The sequence below is a fragment of the Sinocyclocheilus anshuiensis genome, unplaced genomic scaffold (genome assembly GCF_001515605.1).
Source record: "Sinocyclocheilus anshuiensis isolate Anshui unplaced genomic scaffold, SAMN03320099.WGS_v1.1 scaffold1799, whole genome shotgun sequence".
Taxonomy (NCBI): domain Eukaryota; kingdom Metazoa; phylum Chordata; class Actinopteri; order Cypriniformes; family Cyprinidae; genus Sinocyclocheilus; species Sinocyclocheilus anshuiensis.
Window position 1 is genome coordinate 60853 of NW_015552692.1, and position 19170 is coordinate 80022.

At 35.6% G+C, this 19170-nt stretch overlaps 2 protein-coding genes across 3 annotated transcripts in view; one reads left to right on the forward strand and one right to left on the reverse strand.

Moving 5' to 3' along the window:
• Positions 1-6817, forward strand: part of lamb3 (laminin subunit beta 3) — an 18567-nt gene extending 11750 nt beyond the window's left edge. The window contains exons 11-21 of the mRNA XM_016459343.1: positions 1360-1366; positions 1450-1652; positions 1729-1940; positions 2021-2224; positions 3226-3370; positions 3493-3700; positions 4734-4875; positions 4957-5133; positions 6070-6159; positions 6487-6550; positions 6634-6817. Of these exons, the coding sequence (XP_016314829.1) occupies positions 1360-1366; positions 1450-1652; positions 1729-1940; positions 2021-2224; positions 3226-3370; positions 3493-3700; positions 4734-4875; positions 4957-5133; positions 6070-6159; positions 6487-6550; positions 6634-6773 (1592 nt within the window). The 3' untranslated portion in view covers positions 6774-6817. The remainder of the gene's footprint in view (positions 1-1359; positions 1367-1449; positions 1653-1728; positions 1941-2020; positions 2225-3225; positions 3371-3492; positions 3701-4733; positions 4876-4956; positions 5134-6069; positions 6160-6486; positions 6551-6633) is intronic.
• Positions 6818-7209: 392 nt separating this feature from the next.
• Positions 7210-19170, reverse strand: part of camk1ga (calcium/calmodulin-dependent protein kinase IGa) — a 19106-nt gene continuing 7145 nt past the window's right edge. For both annotated transcript variants that reach the window (XM_016459352.1, XM_016459351.1), the window contains exons 3-13: positions 15251-15376; positions 12749-12823; positions 12523-12661; positions 12323-12446; positions 12172-12247; positions 11981-12093; positions 10937-11015; positions 9616-9703; positions 9230-9537; positions 8284-8387; positions 7210-8201 (exon numbers count right to left, since the gene is read on the reverse strand). In XM_016459352.1, coding sequence (XP_016314838.1) covers positions 8315-8387; positions 9230-9537; positions 9616-9703; positions 10937-11015; positions 11981-12093; positions 12172-12247; positions 12323-12446; positions 12523-12661; positions 12749-12823; positions 15251-15376 — 1201 coding nt within the window. In that variant the 3' untranslated portion in view covers positions 7210-8201; positions 8284-8314. The remainder of the gene's footprint in view (positions 8202-8283; positions 8388-9229; positions 9538-9615; positions 9704-10936; positions 11016-11980; positions 12094-12171; positions 12248-12322; positions 12447-12522; positions 12662-12748; positions 12824-15250; positions 15377-19170) is intronic.

Consider the following 19170-nt stretch of genomic DNA (forward strand, 5'->3'; position numbering starts at 1 on the left):
AAATCAGGAAGGGGGCCAACACTTTTTCACACCACTGTATATACACGTAAATATTAAATGAATAATAAATTAATAAACATGACATTGGCAATATAAAAAAATGTAAATTGTAAACATTAAATCTAAATGTTATAAGTAAATATTAAATTAAATGCAAAATTAAATGTAAGTATTATAAGTAATTATAATAAGCAATTATGAGAAATAAAGTCTCAGTTAAGAGTAATATAAATTCCAAAATTACGAAAAAGTCAACATTTTGAGAAATAAAATTGCAGTTGGGAAATATAAAGCCGATTATCGGTGCCGATATTAAGCATTTTTATGGTTATCGGGATTGGTCATTTTCAAAACCGATTTGCCGATAAAGTAATTGAAATGCATTTAAAGAATTTTTTGTCAGATTTTTTTTTGTCAAGCCCTTGTTATTCTTAATTTTGACATTAGTTTTCATTTTTACACCAGACATATATATCGGCCTAAAATATTGGTTATCGGTCTACTTGATCTGTAATAATCGGCATCGGCCCTGAAAACGACATATCGGTCGACCCCTAATAAAGATGTCAACATTGAGACCAAATGATAATAAATTAAATTAAATTTCACATAGAAATATGAAATAAAACATAAATGAATAAAAATGTAATATAAATGGCTAAATTGTGGGAAAATAAAGTTCAAATTATGAAAAAGTCAAAATTGACACTTAATAATAATAATAATAATAAATAATTTTAAACTGCACTTTTACAAATTAAATAAATAATAGATTAACAAACCATGGCAAATAATAAATATTAAATCACAATAACTAAATTTTAAATAATTAAATATTAATATTATATAATATTATAAATAGGTAAATATAAAATGTATATAAATAGAGTAATGCAAATTAAATTAAAAAACAATTTGATCAAAATGATCAAAAACAGAAATAAAAAAGCTAAAAGTATGAGTAAAATTATAAAAAATAAAAAAAATCACAATTGGGAAATATAAAAATGCAATTATGAGAAACAGAAAAAGTCAGATTATGAAAAAATAATAATTATAAGTAATAATAATAATTAAACGAATAATAAAACATGAAATTATCAAGCCAAATAAAACTATTTATTAAATGTTAAAATTACTAGAACTTTTTAATAAACCTAAAAATTATATTCAAAAAAAAAAAGTCCAAATAGAAATTGTGAAATTTAAAGATGCAGTTTGCAGTGAAAATTAGGAGAAATAAAAAAAAATCTAAATAATGAGAATAAAAAGTCCAAATAGAAATTGTGAAATTTAAAGATGCAGTTTGCAGTGAAAATTAGGAGAAATAAAAAAAAATCTAAATAATGAGAATCTGAGACATAAAGTCAGTGTACAAAAGCAAAATGAAACTGCGTAAACTGATGTGTATAAATGACAACAGAGTTCAACTCTTTCTTCAGACTGAAGATGCATTGCGAGTGAGTTGTGTTTGTTTAAACACTCTTGCAGGTCTCAGCTGAATGGTTTGACTGAGGATCTGGCATCGCAGCCGAGGGACGGTGATATTGATCGCAGTCTGGACGACCTGCAGGCACTTCTGTCGTCTCTGCGTCTGGAATATTTCACCAAGAGAGACGCTTTCACTAACACCGCCGGATCCAACAACGCCAGTGCGTGTGCAGCGCCCATCTTTATTAGCGTCAGATTCCTCAGTATGACCTCTAATGAAAAACCCCTCATTTTCAGGCACCTTCTACGCCATCCAGAAGTCGTACGAAAAGTCGACGGACGCCGTCAAACGAGCCGACACTGCTAAAGATACGCTGAAGAAGTCAGAGGGCCTGCGTGAAAACGCCTTGAGTGACCTGAGAGACGTGCAGCCCGGAAACACTAGAGACCTGGAGAAACTCAAGAAGGATCTGGCAACCCGGCCGAATCTGACGCTCACCGCAAACAAGGTGAGAGAGATTGCACGTGATTGGCTGTGCAGAAGTGTTGGTTTTCCAGCAGATGGGGTCAGTAACGTTGTTTTCGTTAGGTGTGCGGCGGTGATCGCGTGGATTCCTGCACTCCGGAGCGCTGCGCTGGCGATCTGTGTCCTCCTGACGGAGCGCCCCCTTGTGGAGCGGAGGAGCCTTGCGCCGGAGCGCTGCCCAACGCCAACAAAGCCTTCCAGGACGCTGACGAGGTGAAGGCCAAACTACAGGATCTCAACAACAAGATCACGCAAGCAGCTGCACAGGTACCACAACACATTCCCAATAATTGCATTAAAAATAAGAAAATTATAATATTATAAAGAAGCAAAATGTATTAAATTAAAAGTCAAAATTACGAGAAATAAAAAAAGTTATGGAAAATATGAAAAAGTCAAAATATAGACTTAATAATTATAACTAAAATTAAATTGCACATATAAATATTAAACAAATAATAATGAATCAAATGTGACATAAATAAATAGAAAACATATTTTTTTAAAAAGCCAGAATTATGAGAAATAAAATTGCAATTTGGAAATATAAAGAAATTATGAGAAATAAACATTCAAAATAAAGCCTTTTTTTTTAAGTCATGATTATAAAAAAATATCGAAACTGAAATATAAAAATAATAGCAAATAAGTAATAAAAGTAAATTCATAAAAAAATCTAAAAGCCAAAATTATGAAAAAGTTAAAAAATAAATAAGTGAAATCAATAAAATTACTATTACATAACATCATTGAATATTAAATTATTATAACAATACATAAATGAATATTAAATTAAGTTAATAAATATTAAATTATGAACATTACATATAAATACTATAAATATACAAAGAAAATATTATATTAATGAAAATACATTTTAAAAAGACAAAATTATGGAAAAGTCATAAACCAAATAATCATAAATGATAAAAAAAAAATACATGCAAAAAATGGCACATATAAATATGAAATGAATAATAAATAAGCAAAACATTAAATTAATAAATATTAAATTGGCAATAACTAAATATTGCATTTGAAACATTACATATAAATATAATAATATTCTAAATATAATTTAGAATATTATAATCTTTAAATATTAAAATAGGGCAAAATTATGAAAAGGACACAATTACGGAAAATAAAATTGAAATAGTGAAATATAAAGATGGTACGACCACACACAACTAGCTAGTAAGACTAATTAGACTAGTCAATTTAAATTTTACAATGACTTTAAACCAAACACACCTTCTGAAACACAGATACAGGAAGCTGAAGATTCGGCCAATAGGGTGAGACTGTCCACAGATGAGCTGGCCAATCAGATCAAGCAGGTGCAAGCTGACATGGATGAAGACCTGAAGGACACCAAAGACTTCATAAACAATCTCAGAGACTTCCTGTCAGGTGGGTTTTTCCTTTACTTTGCCATACTGCACACTGCCAAGTATATACTATGAATGTTTTAGTCTCTGTGAAGTGGTTCGGCAGTCGTTCACACTGGAGTCGGCTGTTGTTTTGTGTCTCAGAGCCTCATTCAGACCCGGATGAGGTGCAGCGGGTGTGCGAGGCCGTTCTGGATGCTCAGGTTCCTCTGAGCGTGGAGAAGCTGAAGCAGAAGCTGAAGGAGCTGCAGGATCTGGCGTCTTCACTGCCAGACAGCAGCAGAGTCCTGGAGAACAGCAGAGAGCAGCTGGAGAACGCCAGACAGCTGCTGGAGGAGGCTAACAACACACGGTACACCGCACACGCTAACGACATACTAACAGCACACGGTACACAACACACGCTAACGACACACTAACAACACATGCTTACAACACACGGTACAAAGCACATGTTAACAACACACGGTACACAGCACACGCTAACCACATACTAACAGCACACGGTACACAACACACGCTAACAACACACGGTACAAAACAAAGCTAACAACACACGGTACACAACACACGCTAACAACACGGTACACAACACACGCTAACAACACATGCTAACGACACGCTAACAACACATGCTAACGACACATGCTAACAACACGGGGTACACAGCACATGCTAACAACAAATTCTAACAGCACACGGTACACAACACGCTGACAGCACACAGGACACGCTAACAACACAAGCTAACAACACGCTAACAACACACAGTACACAAACACAGGCTAACAACACACGGTACACAACACATGCTAACAACACGGTATATGTACAACACAAGCTAAAAACACAAGGTACACAATATGATAACAACATACTAACAACACATGCTAAGGACATGCTAACAACACACGTTACATAACACACGGTACACAACACACAATAACGGCACATGCTAACAACACACGGTACAGAAATACAAGCTAACAACACAGTACACAACACACGCTAACGACACACACTAATGACACGTGCTAACAATAAATGCTAACAATAAATGCTAACAACACACGCTAACGAAACATGCTAACAACACGGTACACAACACATGCTAACAACACATGGTATACATCACACGATAACATGCTAACAACACATGGTACACATTACATGCCAACAACACTCGCTAACGACACATGCTATCAACACACGTTACATAAGACACGCTAACAACACATGGTACACAACACATGCTAACGACACATGATAACAACACACAGTGCACAACACACGGTACACAACACACACGTTAACAGCTCATTTTAATATTTTGTCTGGTGTTCATTCAGTATTTATCTAACGTTCCCGATCGTTGTGGTCTGCAGTGACGCTGCGTTCGGTATCCAGCAGGACGCGGAGAGCATCCTGAAGACGATGGACGACAACGAGGATATTTTTGATGAGCTGGAAGACAAGATCCGTCAGAGCGTCGACATCGCAAACAATGTCAAGAACGACGTCAAACAGGTCAGTCTGAGATCTGAGCGAAAAACCACAGAAACAACGTCCAGATTCACGCTAACGTGACCGATGGCCTGTGTGTCTCAGATAGAGGACGCGCTGCTGCCCGCCGAGCAGGGGATTGTGGGAGTCACAGGGCTGCTGGATGAGATGCGCCCCCTGCTGGACGACCTGAGGAAAGACGTGACGACGGGAACGACGCATGCGAACGAAGCTCAGGATCAGGCCGATTCAGCGCAGGGCGAAGCCGAACAAGCGGCAGAGGTGCGGAAACAAACACCTCACAGACGCACATACTGTACATAACTTACAGTACAGAAACATACATTGTTAGCGCTACTCTGGCGAGTTTATTTTAAAAGCTACATGATATTCTCACAAGCGAGGTAACAACGGCGCTGTTTGTGAAGAAAATTAACACACTGTGGTGTTTCATTACTGAATGAATCAACAGTTTTGAACGTATTGAGTGAGTGAATGATTCAATGACTCGTTCATAAAGACAGTCACTTGCTTCATTTTCTGAAAGAATCAGCCGTTTGAATTAATCAGTTTCATATTTACAGTATAATTTAATTTTAATATTCATTTTTTAAATACATAAATTAATTGAATATAAAATTACTGCACATAAATGAATAAATTATATATTAACTATTTTATATATTTGTAAGCTTTTTATAACATGAACGTTAATAAATTGTAACTCGTTAAAATATAATTTATTGATTTGTAATTTCGTAATTTATAAATGCGTACAAATTAGAAATAATAATAATATTTATAATATTTAGTTATATTTGTTTATTTTTAAATGAATCAAGTGAGTGAGTTAATGATTCAGTGACTCGTTCGTAAAGAAACGTACTTGCTTCGTTTCCAGATGAATCAGCCGTTTAAACAAATTGGTTAAATGAATGATTCAATGACTCACTCATGAAGACTTGCTGCCAAATCCGACACTTAGTTTCAGATTTAGAGTATCATGCCATTTTTTAAAAATAATTTAGCATCATGATTTATGCAATTCTAAAGCTTTTTTTACTTATTTCATTGCTTTTATATAAAAACAATAATGAATTTAAGTGATCTTTTGTGGGTAATTTCTCAGGCAAATGTGACGTGCAATTAATTTGTGATTAATTCATCAGCATCTCATGTAATTAGTTAGATTAAAATTTTGAATCACCTGTGTTTCAGGAGCTGGAAGCACTGAAGAAGGAGTTTGAGCGATTGAAGCGTGCGGCGGCTGAGAGCACTGAGGCGGGTGAAGACTCCACCCACTTACAGGTGCTGCAGAAGGAGGCGGATCATGCCATTTTTTAAAAATAATTTTGCATCATGATTTATGCAATTCTAAAGCTTTTTTTACTTATTTCATTGCTTTTATATAAAAACAATAATTAATTTAAGTGATCTTTTGTGGGTAATTTCTCAGGCAAATGTGACGTGCAATTAATTTGTGATTAATTAATCAGCATCTCATGTAATTAGTTAGATTAAAATTTTGAATCACCTGTGTTTCAGGAGCTGGAAGCACTGAAGAAGGAGTTTGAGCGATTGAAGCGTGCGGCGGCTGAGAGCACTGAGGCGGGTGAAGACTCCACCCACTTACAGGTGCTGCAGAAGGAGGCGGAGTCTCTGATGACGGACACCAGTGACATCATGCAGGCTCTGAAAGGTACCGCCCACTACACACCCATCCCATAATGCTCAGCACACACATCCCCATGCTAACCGGCGCTGTTGCGGTTGTGTTCTCAGATAAGGAGGCGTCGGTTCGTCAGGGATCGGCGGAGCTGCAGCAGAACGCGGCGCGACTGACCGGTCTGGACGATCAGGTGAAGAAACTCCGAGACGACATCCGCTATAAAGTCACCAGCCTGAGCATATGCCAGGGCTGAGGAGCACAACACACATAAAGCAACTAATAAAGTGTCTGCATGAAGATTCTTGTGTGTGCGTTAATATTTACAGTGGAATACTAGCATACTGCACAGTGTGCACTGTAGACTGCTTACTAAAGGAAGTATGCTTTTTCAAAAAAAGCTCATTCAAAATATTATTAAATACTATAAAAGTCACTCTATCCATGCAGAGAAAATTTAGTTTTTATTTGGTATTATTGACATTTATTTTTACAATGAAATGAATTTTTACCTCAATACATTAAACTTTTTTAATGCAATGGCTAAGTAAAAAAATCTCTATAATTTTAGTTTCTAAAGCATTTTTAAATACATATGTAGATAAATCTAGAAAATACAAATATTTTCTAGTCATTAAAAGCAATACATTGCAATATAGTTTAAAACAGCAACATAAATTAGCTTTTTTCATTAAATCATTCAGTGAACATTTTTGAGTGGCGATGCAAATGAATCACTGAATCAGAGTTATGAATTGACTCACTGAATCAGTCGTGAAACAACTTGTTGAGTCAAATAGTGGATGGAGTGAGTCAAATCACTGAATCAAGTGAACCGATTTGTTGAACTGATTTGCTGACTCGATTGAATCGATTCACTGAACCAGTAAGATCACTAACAGCTAAATAAAAAATAAAAGCACATAGGAAAATGATTCAACTTCACCTAAAATTAAAATCAAATTGGGTATATATTTTATATACTTATTACATTTCATATTTTAATCTACGTTTGTGTAAATATCACCAGAGTACTGCACTTTTATACAAATTTAGTAGGTATTTCGTGCACAAAAATTTCTGCATAGTGGAGATGATATCATACGAGTAGAATACAAACATAGCCAACTTTTGAAGGTAAAATTCCATTAATATGACATTAAAACACAGATGAATTCTCCAGGATGTTATGTTGGTGTGTAAATCATTTTATGTTTTTTTAATACAGACATACAGCAGCGTGTTTATGGATTACAGTAATAAGCCCCTAAATATCAGATACAATCATCTTATATGCATTTATAAAACATGAATATAGAGAATACAACGGCGTGTTTAAAATCAGAAAATAAGATTTAAACACAGTTCTTAGCTTAAAAACACTCAAACCTGCAGCCGTGTACAGTAAAACAGTGGCACATGTGATCCGCCCTTCCCATGATGCACCGCCATCGGCCCAAACACGACTATCGTACACGAATATACAGACGATAATAATACAATAAACCTGCCTCATCCTGAATTCCTGAAAGAAATGACATTCTCGAACTCCTCGAAATTACACTTTCACTAGTGAGAGATGAAGATTTGAGACGCAGACGTGTGTGCGATTGGCACTCGGCTTGCGACGGATCCCGAAAAGTCCGTGAAAAACACACACTTGATCATCCTACGAGCGCAGGATCTGAGAGAGACACAGAAGAAGAGACGTCACACACCTGTACTGTCACGAGACGCTCAAAGCAGCGGGCCCAAGCCCTACTCACTTCATTTGACTGACAGCTGTCAATCATCCCATCACATCACAGAGCAAACCCCGGTCTGCAGGGACTGGCCCCGCCCATCTGTGCAACATGTCACTCTGTCCGATCTGAAACACACACACACACACACACACACACACAAAAAAACATTTTATTTGAAAATACTGACATATTTACAATGAAATGAACTTTTAACTTCAACCAAATATTTAATAGTAATTTACCAGTAAAATTTTACTTGTAAAAGCATTTGTAAATTAATATTTATATAATATAAATCTATACATGAAATATCAATATTTTCCATTAATTATAAGCAATAAATTGCAATATAGTTGAAAACTGGAATTTGTATTAATAGTTTTTGTTGCATTAAATCATCAACAGTAAAAAACGCCACAAGGAGACTTCAGTGAACATTTTTGAGTGATGATGCAAACTAATCATTGAATCAAGAGTTATGAATCGACTCACTGAATCAGTCTTGAATCGACTCGCTGAGTCAAGTGAGTCGAATAGTAGAGCAAGTGAGTCGATTCATTGAATAAATAGAACCGATTCGCTGGCTCTATTGAATCGATTCACCAAATCCATAGGATCTGTTCACTGAATCAATTCATTCGATTTGTTGAATCAATTAAATCAGTCACTGAATCAAATGTATGAAATGATTCTTTGGTATCAGTTATGAATCGATTAATCAAGAGTTATGAATTGATTCACTAAAATGGACAGCTGAATGAATCAACTCAAACATCGTTTTCACATCTGAAGTTTAAATTTAAAAGCAATTTGAAATAAAATTGAATAAAACATCTTACTGTGAATTCCGAACATGAAATAATTGCAATTGCTACCGGTCCATTGAAGTGCCCCGAAAATGTTGGACGGACTCAATTACAAATATACGTAATCAAAAACGGAAATGTATTGATAGTCTGGTTTGCACCTGTTGGTGGCGCAGGGCAGGTCGGACTCGGAGCAATACGCGTGTTGCCCCGTCTCACAGATGACCAGCGCGTGCATCGGCTCGCTGTTGCAGGCCTTGAGCGGGCCCCGCCCCCTGCTGACATCAGCGTGAGGCAACAGGGTCATGTGACTGCACGAGGGGTTCCCATTGGTGTCCAGCTCGTCGGGGGGCGGGCCGGGAGACGAGATGTCCAGCACCTGGATGAGCGGGGCCGGGGCCGGAGGGTCAGCGTGGGCCAGCTGGAGCCGCCGCATGTGACTGACCACCACCGTCGCGTTAATGACCCGCTGAAACACACGCATCGTCATACAGACATCCATAATCACTAATAATGAACCGAATATATGATCTGCTCTCTCGCTCACCTTCCATTTAGATTTGGCAAAGTTCTTCTGCATCTGCTCACAGACCGAATGAACGATGTTGTCATTGTGTGCCGTGTCTCCACTGATCCTGAACAGACATTTATTCATCAAATCGACTTATTTATCAACATGCAAGTTTATTTCTGTTTCTTATATGATTACTCATCTTTCAAAATTAACATATATTAATAAATCAGCATATTTACTTTAGAATCTGCATGTTTTTATGCATCAGATGATGCGGAAAGTCTGTTAATTCATCATACCATGTTTTTTCATGAATTAGTGTTTATGCATGAATTAAGATGCTTATTTTAAAATGACTTTTTATTCACAAATCTGTATACTTATAATAAATAAACACCGATTTATGAACAAAACATGTTTGATTAATAATCCTACTTATTCATTAATAAACAAATGTATAAATAATAAACATGCTTCTTTTAAAATGTATGCTTATTCATAAACCAATATATTTATTCATGTATCAGCATGTTTATTTGTTTATTAATGAAAAAGTATGATTTTTCACCATACTTTTTTTTTCATGAAATGGTGTTTGTTTATTCATGAATCAACATGCTTATTTAAAAATGTATATTTATTCATAAATCAGTATATTACTATTATATATTATTATATTATATCGTATATTATTATTATTATATAATATGCATGTTTTATGCATTAGTTTATTCATGCAAGTATGTTTAATCACCATGCCTTGTTTTTTCATGAATCAATGTTTATTCATAAATCACCATGGTTATATTAAAATTAATTTTCATTTATAAATCCGTATACTTATTTATGAATCTACATGCAACTTATACATTTATTTAGTCATTAATAAGTATGATTACTTATCTAACGTATGCTTCTTGTGAGTATTTACTTATTATGTAAACATTCTTATTTCAAAATTTTTGCTTATTCATAAACATGTATACTTAATTTTGAATCTGCATGTTTTATGCATTATTTTGCTAATGCACAAGTATGTTTATTCATAATGAAATTATATTTAATAAATATATGAATCAACATATTTATTTAAAAATGAGAATGTTTATTTATGAATCGACACGTTTGATTATAAATACATTTTCTTTTTATATTCATGCTAATACGGTAATTGATTTGTATGTTTATTAATAAATCAATTCAATTGTTTTACCATTATTTGAACATTAAGTTAGTCTTGAATCAGTTTGTTTTTTTCTTCCATAGTCCAATACTTTTATTCATGAATAAATTTCTTCATTCATGTTTATTCATGACAATGTAAAACAGCACTGAGATTCTCTTTGTTTCTCACCATGGATGACTGAGCGCCTGTTCGGTGGTGAAGCGCTTGTTAGGGTTTTTCTCCAGCATGTGCCTGATGAAGTCCTTTGCTGCAGAAATCAAAAGAAAACAAAAGTCTCAATTATTCACAGGGTAAAAACAAAGTAATCTGAATCAGTCATAAATAGACTTGCTGAGTCAAGTGAGTCGAATAGTGGATCAAGTGAGTCGATTCACAGAATCAATAGGATCTGTTCACTAAATCAATTCATTTGAGTTGCTGTGATAATTATATATTTGTGATATGAGTGTTTATATTAGCGGTCTGTGATGTCTGTAGTTTGAAGTGTTGGTGATATTGGTCTGTGGTTTTTATGTTCATGTTTTTGTTATGTTTATGGTCTGTGAAAATGATCTGTGATGATTATGTTTGTGATCTGACTCTTTATTTTGGTGGTCTGTAGTGTTTATATTGGGGTCTGTGATATATGCTGAATCAATTAAATCAATCACTGAATCAAATCTATGTAATGATAATCAGAGTTATGAACTGATTCACTAAAATGGACAGCTGAATGAATTGAACTGATCTGAACTGACAAAAGAAAATAGAGTTTAATCACAATTATTCACATGGGAAAAAAAGATCTATGCCTGAATAATCTCTATAGAAGTTGATGTTGTAATACAGCTGATGGCCTCCAGGTGGCAGTAATCTGAATCAGTCATAAATCGACTTGCTGAGTCAAGTGAGTCGAATAGTGGATCAAGTGAGTCGATTCACCGAATCAATAGGATCTGATCGATTTGCTGAATCAATTAAATCAATCACTGAATCAAATCTATGTAATGATTCTTTGGTATCAGTTATGAATTGATTCACTAAAATGGACAGCTGAATGAATTGGAACTGATCTGAACTGAAAAGAAAATAATCACAATTATTCACATGGGAAAAAAAAGATCTATGCCTGAATAATCTCTATAGAGGTTGATGTTGTAGTACAGCTGATGGCCTCCTAACATCTCTTCATGTTTATGAGGCTTCTGCGTCTGTAAAGTGTCTGAGACAAACCTGACTCAGAGATTTCGTCCCAGTACGGCGAGTGGAAGGCGTATTCTGCCTTCATGATTTTGGAGAACAGGCGCGTTTCGTTCTCCTCATAAAACGGCGGGTAGCCGCTCAACCTAAACAAACACATAAGAGATTGAAGGAAAAACACAACTGAATGTCTCTCAGAAGAGTCTACATGAGCCCAGACTCACAAGATGTAGGTTATGACGCCGATAGACCAGCAGTCCACAGCTTTACTGTACGGTTTCTGACCCAGAACCTCCGGAGCTGAGGAGAAACACCACATTATAAGCAACCTAACAGAAATTTTATAGAAATATGATTGCGTAAAAACACTCGCACCAACATATCCTGGTGTTCCGCAGGCTGTGGACATCACGCCGTGATCGGCCATCTTGGACAGACCGAAGTCGCTGATCATGATCTTGGCGCTCTCGTCTGGACTGTAGTACAGCAGGTTCTCAGGCTACAGACGGATAAAATCATGGACGTTAATGACGTTTCGATAAAAACTCGAGCGTTAGGAGATCGTCTTCTCTCACCTTCAGGTCTCTGTGGACGATGCTGTTCTGATGCAGGTAGGAAACGGCCTCCAGGACCTGTTTGATCACACGGCTGGCGTCTTTCTCCGTGTAAACACCTCGATCCAGAATACGGTCGAAGAGCTCTCCGCCTGACACCCTTCGCACAAAAACACGTTAAAACAACGCTAAAAAGCTGTGTGGGATTGTGTTTGCGTGTATATTTCAGGCATTATTAAACACGTACAGCTCCATGACCAGGTAATAGTGTGTCCTCGTTTCGTAGAAATCTTCCAGTCCCACCACATTATCATGCTTTATCCTGAAAGACAGAGAGAGAGAGACTTAGAAGAATCCAGAATATGGTGTTTGGTGCTGGTTTGTTGTGTTTTGTCAGTTGTTTTAGGGGTTGTGGTCTGTGGTGTACATTGTGGAGTCAAAGGTGTTTGCGCTAATGGTCTGTAGTGTTTATGGTCTGTAGGGCGTATTTAAGGGCTATCATTAGGGCTGAGTAAAAAATATTGATTTCTCGATTTTAATCGGTTCTCATATTTACGAAACAATATTGATTCTTTAATCCCAAAAATCTATTAGTCTAGCCTGTTTTCAGTTAATGAACGAAACATTGTAGCGTGCATCCCATCCAATAAATTGCAATAGGCTTTGTGCTTTGTTACTTTTGATATGAAACAAAGTCTCAGATTTCAAATTCTTACCATTTTATTACAGTATTCAAACAATAAATGCCGTTTTGGCACTATTTAATTTGGAGTGACAGATCGTTGTAGCACCTCAGTTCAAGAGAAGCGGCAGCACGAAGCACGCGTGATCTTGATCATCTCCTTCGCTTTATTACAATTTACAGCACAAAATAAACATTAATGAACATGTGAACGTATGTTCAAAGAAAGAGTTCAACTTACCTAAATCCGTATCCTGTCTCATGTAATCGCTCAATCAGTGTTTTTAACCGTGGAAAGATGTCAGTATAACACCTTGCAAACAATGTCACGTAACGTCACATTTACCTCAGAAAAAAACATATTCTGTGACCATAAAACTCATTAGTCAGCTAGAGAAATTAACTCTAGAGAGGAGCATTTTGCTAAATATATGCACCATACAACATATTCATTATAATTTTTACTGTTCTTCAATGTTTAATTTATGTTTGAACCATTTAAATGTTTATATTTCAAAAAACTAATTGGTGTATGTAAATATAATTATGTAATTGTAACGTTATTATTATAAAAACTTCATTGAGTGTAATTTAAGTGCTTGTATACAAGTCAGTTAATTTTAACCTTCAATATTATAGTAATGTAGTACCAACTGACTCTTATGTATATTTTACAGCATTAGTTGAGATTGTTTTTTCCTTGAGAAAATTTGACATGTACTGTACCTGATATATATCTAGACTAATCGTTATTAAATTGAATCTAATCGAATCGGAAATCGAACCGAAAGCTTGTGAGTCAGAATCGAATCGAATCGCGAAATTTGTGTCAAAACCCAGCTCTAGCTATCATGTTTATGTTTGAGCTTTGTGATAATGAGAGATGGTGTTTATGTTTGTCTGTGATGTTTATGGTCTGTGTAGTGTTGGCGATATGGGTCTGTAGTGTTTATATTATTAGTCTGTGTTGTTTACGGCCAGATGTGTCTGTTAAAATAACCTGTGAAGCTTATTTTTGTGGACTTAGTGGACTGTGATATTAATGGTCTGCAGTGCATGTGACACTGGTCTGTGGTGTTTATGGTCTGTAGTGATAATGGTCTGTGATAATTATATTTGTGATATGAGTGTTTATATTAGCGGTCTGTGATGTCTGTGGTTTGAAGTGTTGGTGATATTGGTCTGTGGTGTTCATGGTCTGTAGTGATAATGGTCTGTGATAATTATATTTGTGATATGAGTGTTTATATTAGCGGTCTGTGATGTCTGTAGTTTGAAGTGTTGGTGATGTCTGTGGTCTGAAGTGTTGGTGATATTGGTCTGTGGTGTTCATGGTCTGTAGTGATAATGGTCTGTGATAATTATATTTGTGATATGAGTGTTTATATTAGCGGTCTGTGATGTTTGTGGTTTGAAGTGTTGGTAATATTGGTCTGTGGTGTTTATGGTCTGTAGTGATAATGGTCTGTGATAATTATATATTTGTGATATGAGTGTTTATATTAGCGGTCTGTGATGTCTGTGGTTTGAAGTGTTGGTGATATTGGTCTGTGGTTTTTATGTTCATGTTTTTGTCATGTTTATGATCTGTGAAAATGATCTGTGATGATTATGTTTGTGATCTGAGTGTTTATTTTGGTGGTCTGTGGTGTTGGTGGTTTTGGTCTGTAGTGTTTATATTGGGGTCTGTGATATTTGCGGTTTGTAGTGTCTGTGATGATTAGGTTTGTGATCTGAGTGTTTATTTTAGTGGTCTGTGTTTAGGTTAGTGGTCTGTGATGCTTATGGTCTGTGGTATTTATGTTAGTAGTCTGTAGTTTGTGATAATGATCTGTGATTATATTTGTGATTTGAGTGCGTTTTATGGCTCTGTGATGTTAATGGTCTGTAGTGTTGGTGATATTAGTCTGTGGGCTTTGTGTTAATGGTCTATAGTTTCTATGATAATGATCTGTGATGATTATATGTGTGATCTAGGAAGTGTTTATATTAGTGGGCTGTGATGTGTATGGTCTGTAGTGTCGGTGATAATGGTCTGTGGTGTTTGTGTCTTGCTTTTTCTCGCACCTCTTCAGCACTTTGATCTCGTTCTCAAGGTTGGAGTGATGCAGCTGTTTCTTCTTCACACACTTCAGGGCATAGAAGTTCCCCGTCTTTCTCTCTCGCACCAGGTAAACCTCAGAAAACGAGCCCCTGCAGAAACACAGTTAAAAGGAGATTATTTTAACCACATAAACAACAACACAATCTGTTCTGCAGTATGTGACGCTCTAAATGTCGGACTCCCAGTGAGCTTTAAGTTCACTGCATGGAGATCAGCACTAATCCGTCTGCACAAGGCCGTGCTGTGTGAGTCCAGACTTGAACCCACCTGGTCTATCTGGAGTCCACCTGTCCCATGAATAACCGTCCTAGGAGGAGGATTACTGTGCGTTATATAAGAAACCCAGTGCTGCCCCTCATGACTGATTACCCCACAATGCCTTTAATCCAGAATACCACTGCAACCGCCTAGCAACATGTTCTCACCATGCTTGGCACCTTCTCAAACCATCGATGTGTGAAAGCACACTCCAACAGCAAAGTTTATCACTTTAGTTACCATTTAATTGATGATTGGGTGATTAAGTGAAGACCTTGCCAACTCTCCAAACGTGCTGTAATTAACATGAATGTCTACAGAATCCAATTACGGCACTCAATTCATCCATAATTTACAGGAAGCAGTCTATAAACTTAACACAATTAGCAAAGATTCGTCAGATTTAGTTCTCTTTTGGAGGCAAATATGTCCCTGTAGTGTAGCTTGGTAAACCCACGTACATTCACCCCTCAGTAATCCTTTAATTGACTAGTGTCAGGATGTTCTCTGATGTCTGTGTCTCAATCATCCGCAGATGAAGACTGACAGGTGCCAAAATGGTCAACAAACCACTAAATCAACTTACAGATAATTCCAAACATTTCATGACTCATAATGTCTAATAATATCTCGTGAAGCTGTATAATGCCTCAATGATTCACCTCTTAATTCTTCTCTATTCCTCAGTATGCCTCGCAAAGCTTTGTAACACCTTACACTGCCTTCATAATACTCCAGATTATTTAGTAGCACCTCATAATACTTCTTATAACACTTCATACAACTTCATTAGAGCTTATGAGGCTTCATAAAGATTCATAACACTTTATAATGCTTCGTAGCGGTTTAGTATGTCTGATGAAGCTTCCTAACACCTTATAGTGCCTCATAAAGCTTCATAACACATCAAGATACTTCATAACCCTTCATAAAATATCATATGGGCTTATATTGTCTCTTAATTAAAGCTTCATAGCATAGCTTCATTGGACGACTTTATAACGATTAATAACATCTCATAATGCTTCATAACACTTTAATGGTTCAGAGCACCCTTCTAAACACCTTACAGTGTTGCATATTTCATAAAGCTTCATAAACTTAATAATGTGTCGTAAGATCTTATAGCTTTATAACAGTTTAAAACAGTTTGTAAAGGTTCATAAACCTTCACAGCACTGCCTCATAATTGTTCGTTATGCCTTACAAATCTTCCTAACACTTAAGCCTCATAACACTTTAAAATACTTCATATCCCTTCATAAAAATCCATTTTACTGCACAGTGCCTCTTAATGGTTCAGTAAAGCCTTACAAAGCGACCTAACTTCTTATAGCGCCCCATACTGCTTCATAACATCTCATAATGCTTCATAACCTTTATTAAAGTGTTGTAAGAGCTTACGGCACCTCTTAAAGCTTCATAACCCTTTGTAAAGTGTCATAAGAGCTTACTGTATATTACCTTAAAATTCATAGCATTTTGGAACACTTTATAATGCTTTATAACAACTCACAATGCTTCATAACACTGCATAACTCCTCATAATGCTTCATAACCTTTATTAAAGTGTTGTAAGAGCTTATAGCGCCTCTTAAAGCTTCATAACCCTTCGTAAAGTGTCATAAGAGCTTACTGTATATTACCTTAAAATTCATAGCATTTTGGAACACTTTATAATGCTTTATAACAACTCACAATGCTTCATAACACTGCATAATAATGGCTCATAATGCTTCATAAAACTGTACAATTCCTCATATAGGCTAATGGTTCATTCATGCCTTAACACATACAGCTCCATAAAGCTTCATAGCACCTCATAAAGTGACATAATAATGCTTTATAACAACTCACAATGCTTCATAACACTTCATAACTCCTCATAATGGCTCATAATGCTTCATAAAACTGTACAATTCCTCATATAGGCTAATGGTTCATTAATGCCTTAACACATACAGCTCCATAAAGCTTCATAGCACCTCATAAAGTGTCATAATAATGCTTTATAACAACTCACAATGCTTCATAACACTTCATAACTCCTCATAATGGCTCATAATGCTTCATAAAACTGTACAATTCCTCATATAGGCTAATGGTTCATTAATGCCTTAACACATACAGCTCCATAAAGCTTCATAGCACCTCATAAAGTGTCATAATAATGCTTTATAACAACTCACAATGCTTCATAACACTGCATAACTCCTCATAATGCTTCATAACCTTTATTAAAGTGTTGTAAGAGCTTATAGCGCCTCTTAAAGCTTCATAACCCTTCGTAAAGTGTCATAAGAGCTTACTGTATATTACCTTAAAATTCATAGCATTTTGGAACACTTTATAATGCTTTATAACAACTCACAATGCTTCATAACACTGCATAACTCCTCATAATGCTTCACAACCTTTATTAAAGTGTTGTAAAAGCTTATAGCGTCTCATAACCCTTCGTAAAGTATCATAAGAGCTTACTGTATATTACCTTAAAATTCATAGCATTTTGGAACACTTTATAATGCTTTATAACAACTCACAATGCTTCATAACACTGCATAACTCCTCATAATGCTTCACAACCTTTATTAAAGTGTTGTAAAAGCTTATAGCGTCTCATAACCCTTCGTAAAGTATCATAAGAGCTTACTGTATATTACCTTAAAATTCATAGCATTTTGGAACACTTTATAATGCTTTATAACAACTCACAATGCTTCATAACACTTCATAACTCCTCATAATGGCTCATAATGCTTCATAAAACTGTAAAATTCCTCATATAGGCTAATGGTTCATTAATGCCTTAACACATACAGCTCCATAAAGCTTCATAGCACCTCATAAAGTGACATAATAATGCTTTATAACAACTCACAATGCTTCATAACACTTCATAACTCCTCATAATGGCTCATAATGCTTCATAAAACTGTACAATTCCTCATATAGGCTAATGGTTCATTAATGCCTTAAAACATACAGCTGTATAAAGCTTCATAGCACCTCATAAAGTGTCATAATAATGCTTTATAACAACTCACAATGCTTCATAACACTTCATAACTCCTCATAATGCTTCATAACCTTTATTAAAGTGTTGTAAGAGCTTATAGCGCCTCTTAAAGCTTCATAACCAGCACCTCATCATTTAATAGTGCCTATTAAACATCTCATAATGCTTCATAAAGTTTTATACTGTAACACTTAACACTTCACCAGTACACTTTACAATACTTTATAATATATAATTACGCTTCATATCCCTTCATAAACTGTCGTAAGAGATAAAAGTCCTTCGTAACAGCTTCATAACATTTCGAAATGCTTTGTAATGCTTCATAACATTTCAGAACACTTTGTAAGGCTTTATAACAGCTCATAATGTTTGATGAAGCTTCATAACACTTCTCAATGCTGAATACCGCCGTATAATATTATGTATAGCTGCTAAACGGTTTATAATCCTTTATAACAACTCACCATGCTTCATAACACTGCATAACTCCTCATAATGCTTCACAACCTTTATTAAAGTGTTGTAAAAGCTTATAGCACCTCATAACCCTTCGTAAAGTGTCATAAGAGCTTACTGTATATTACCTTAAAATTCATAGCATTT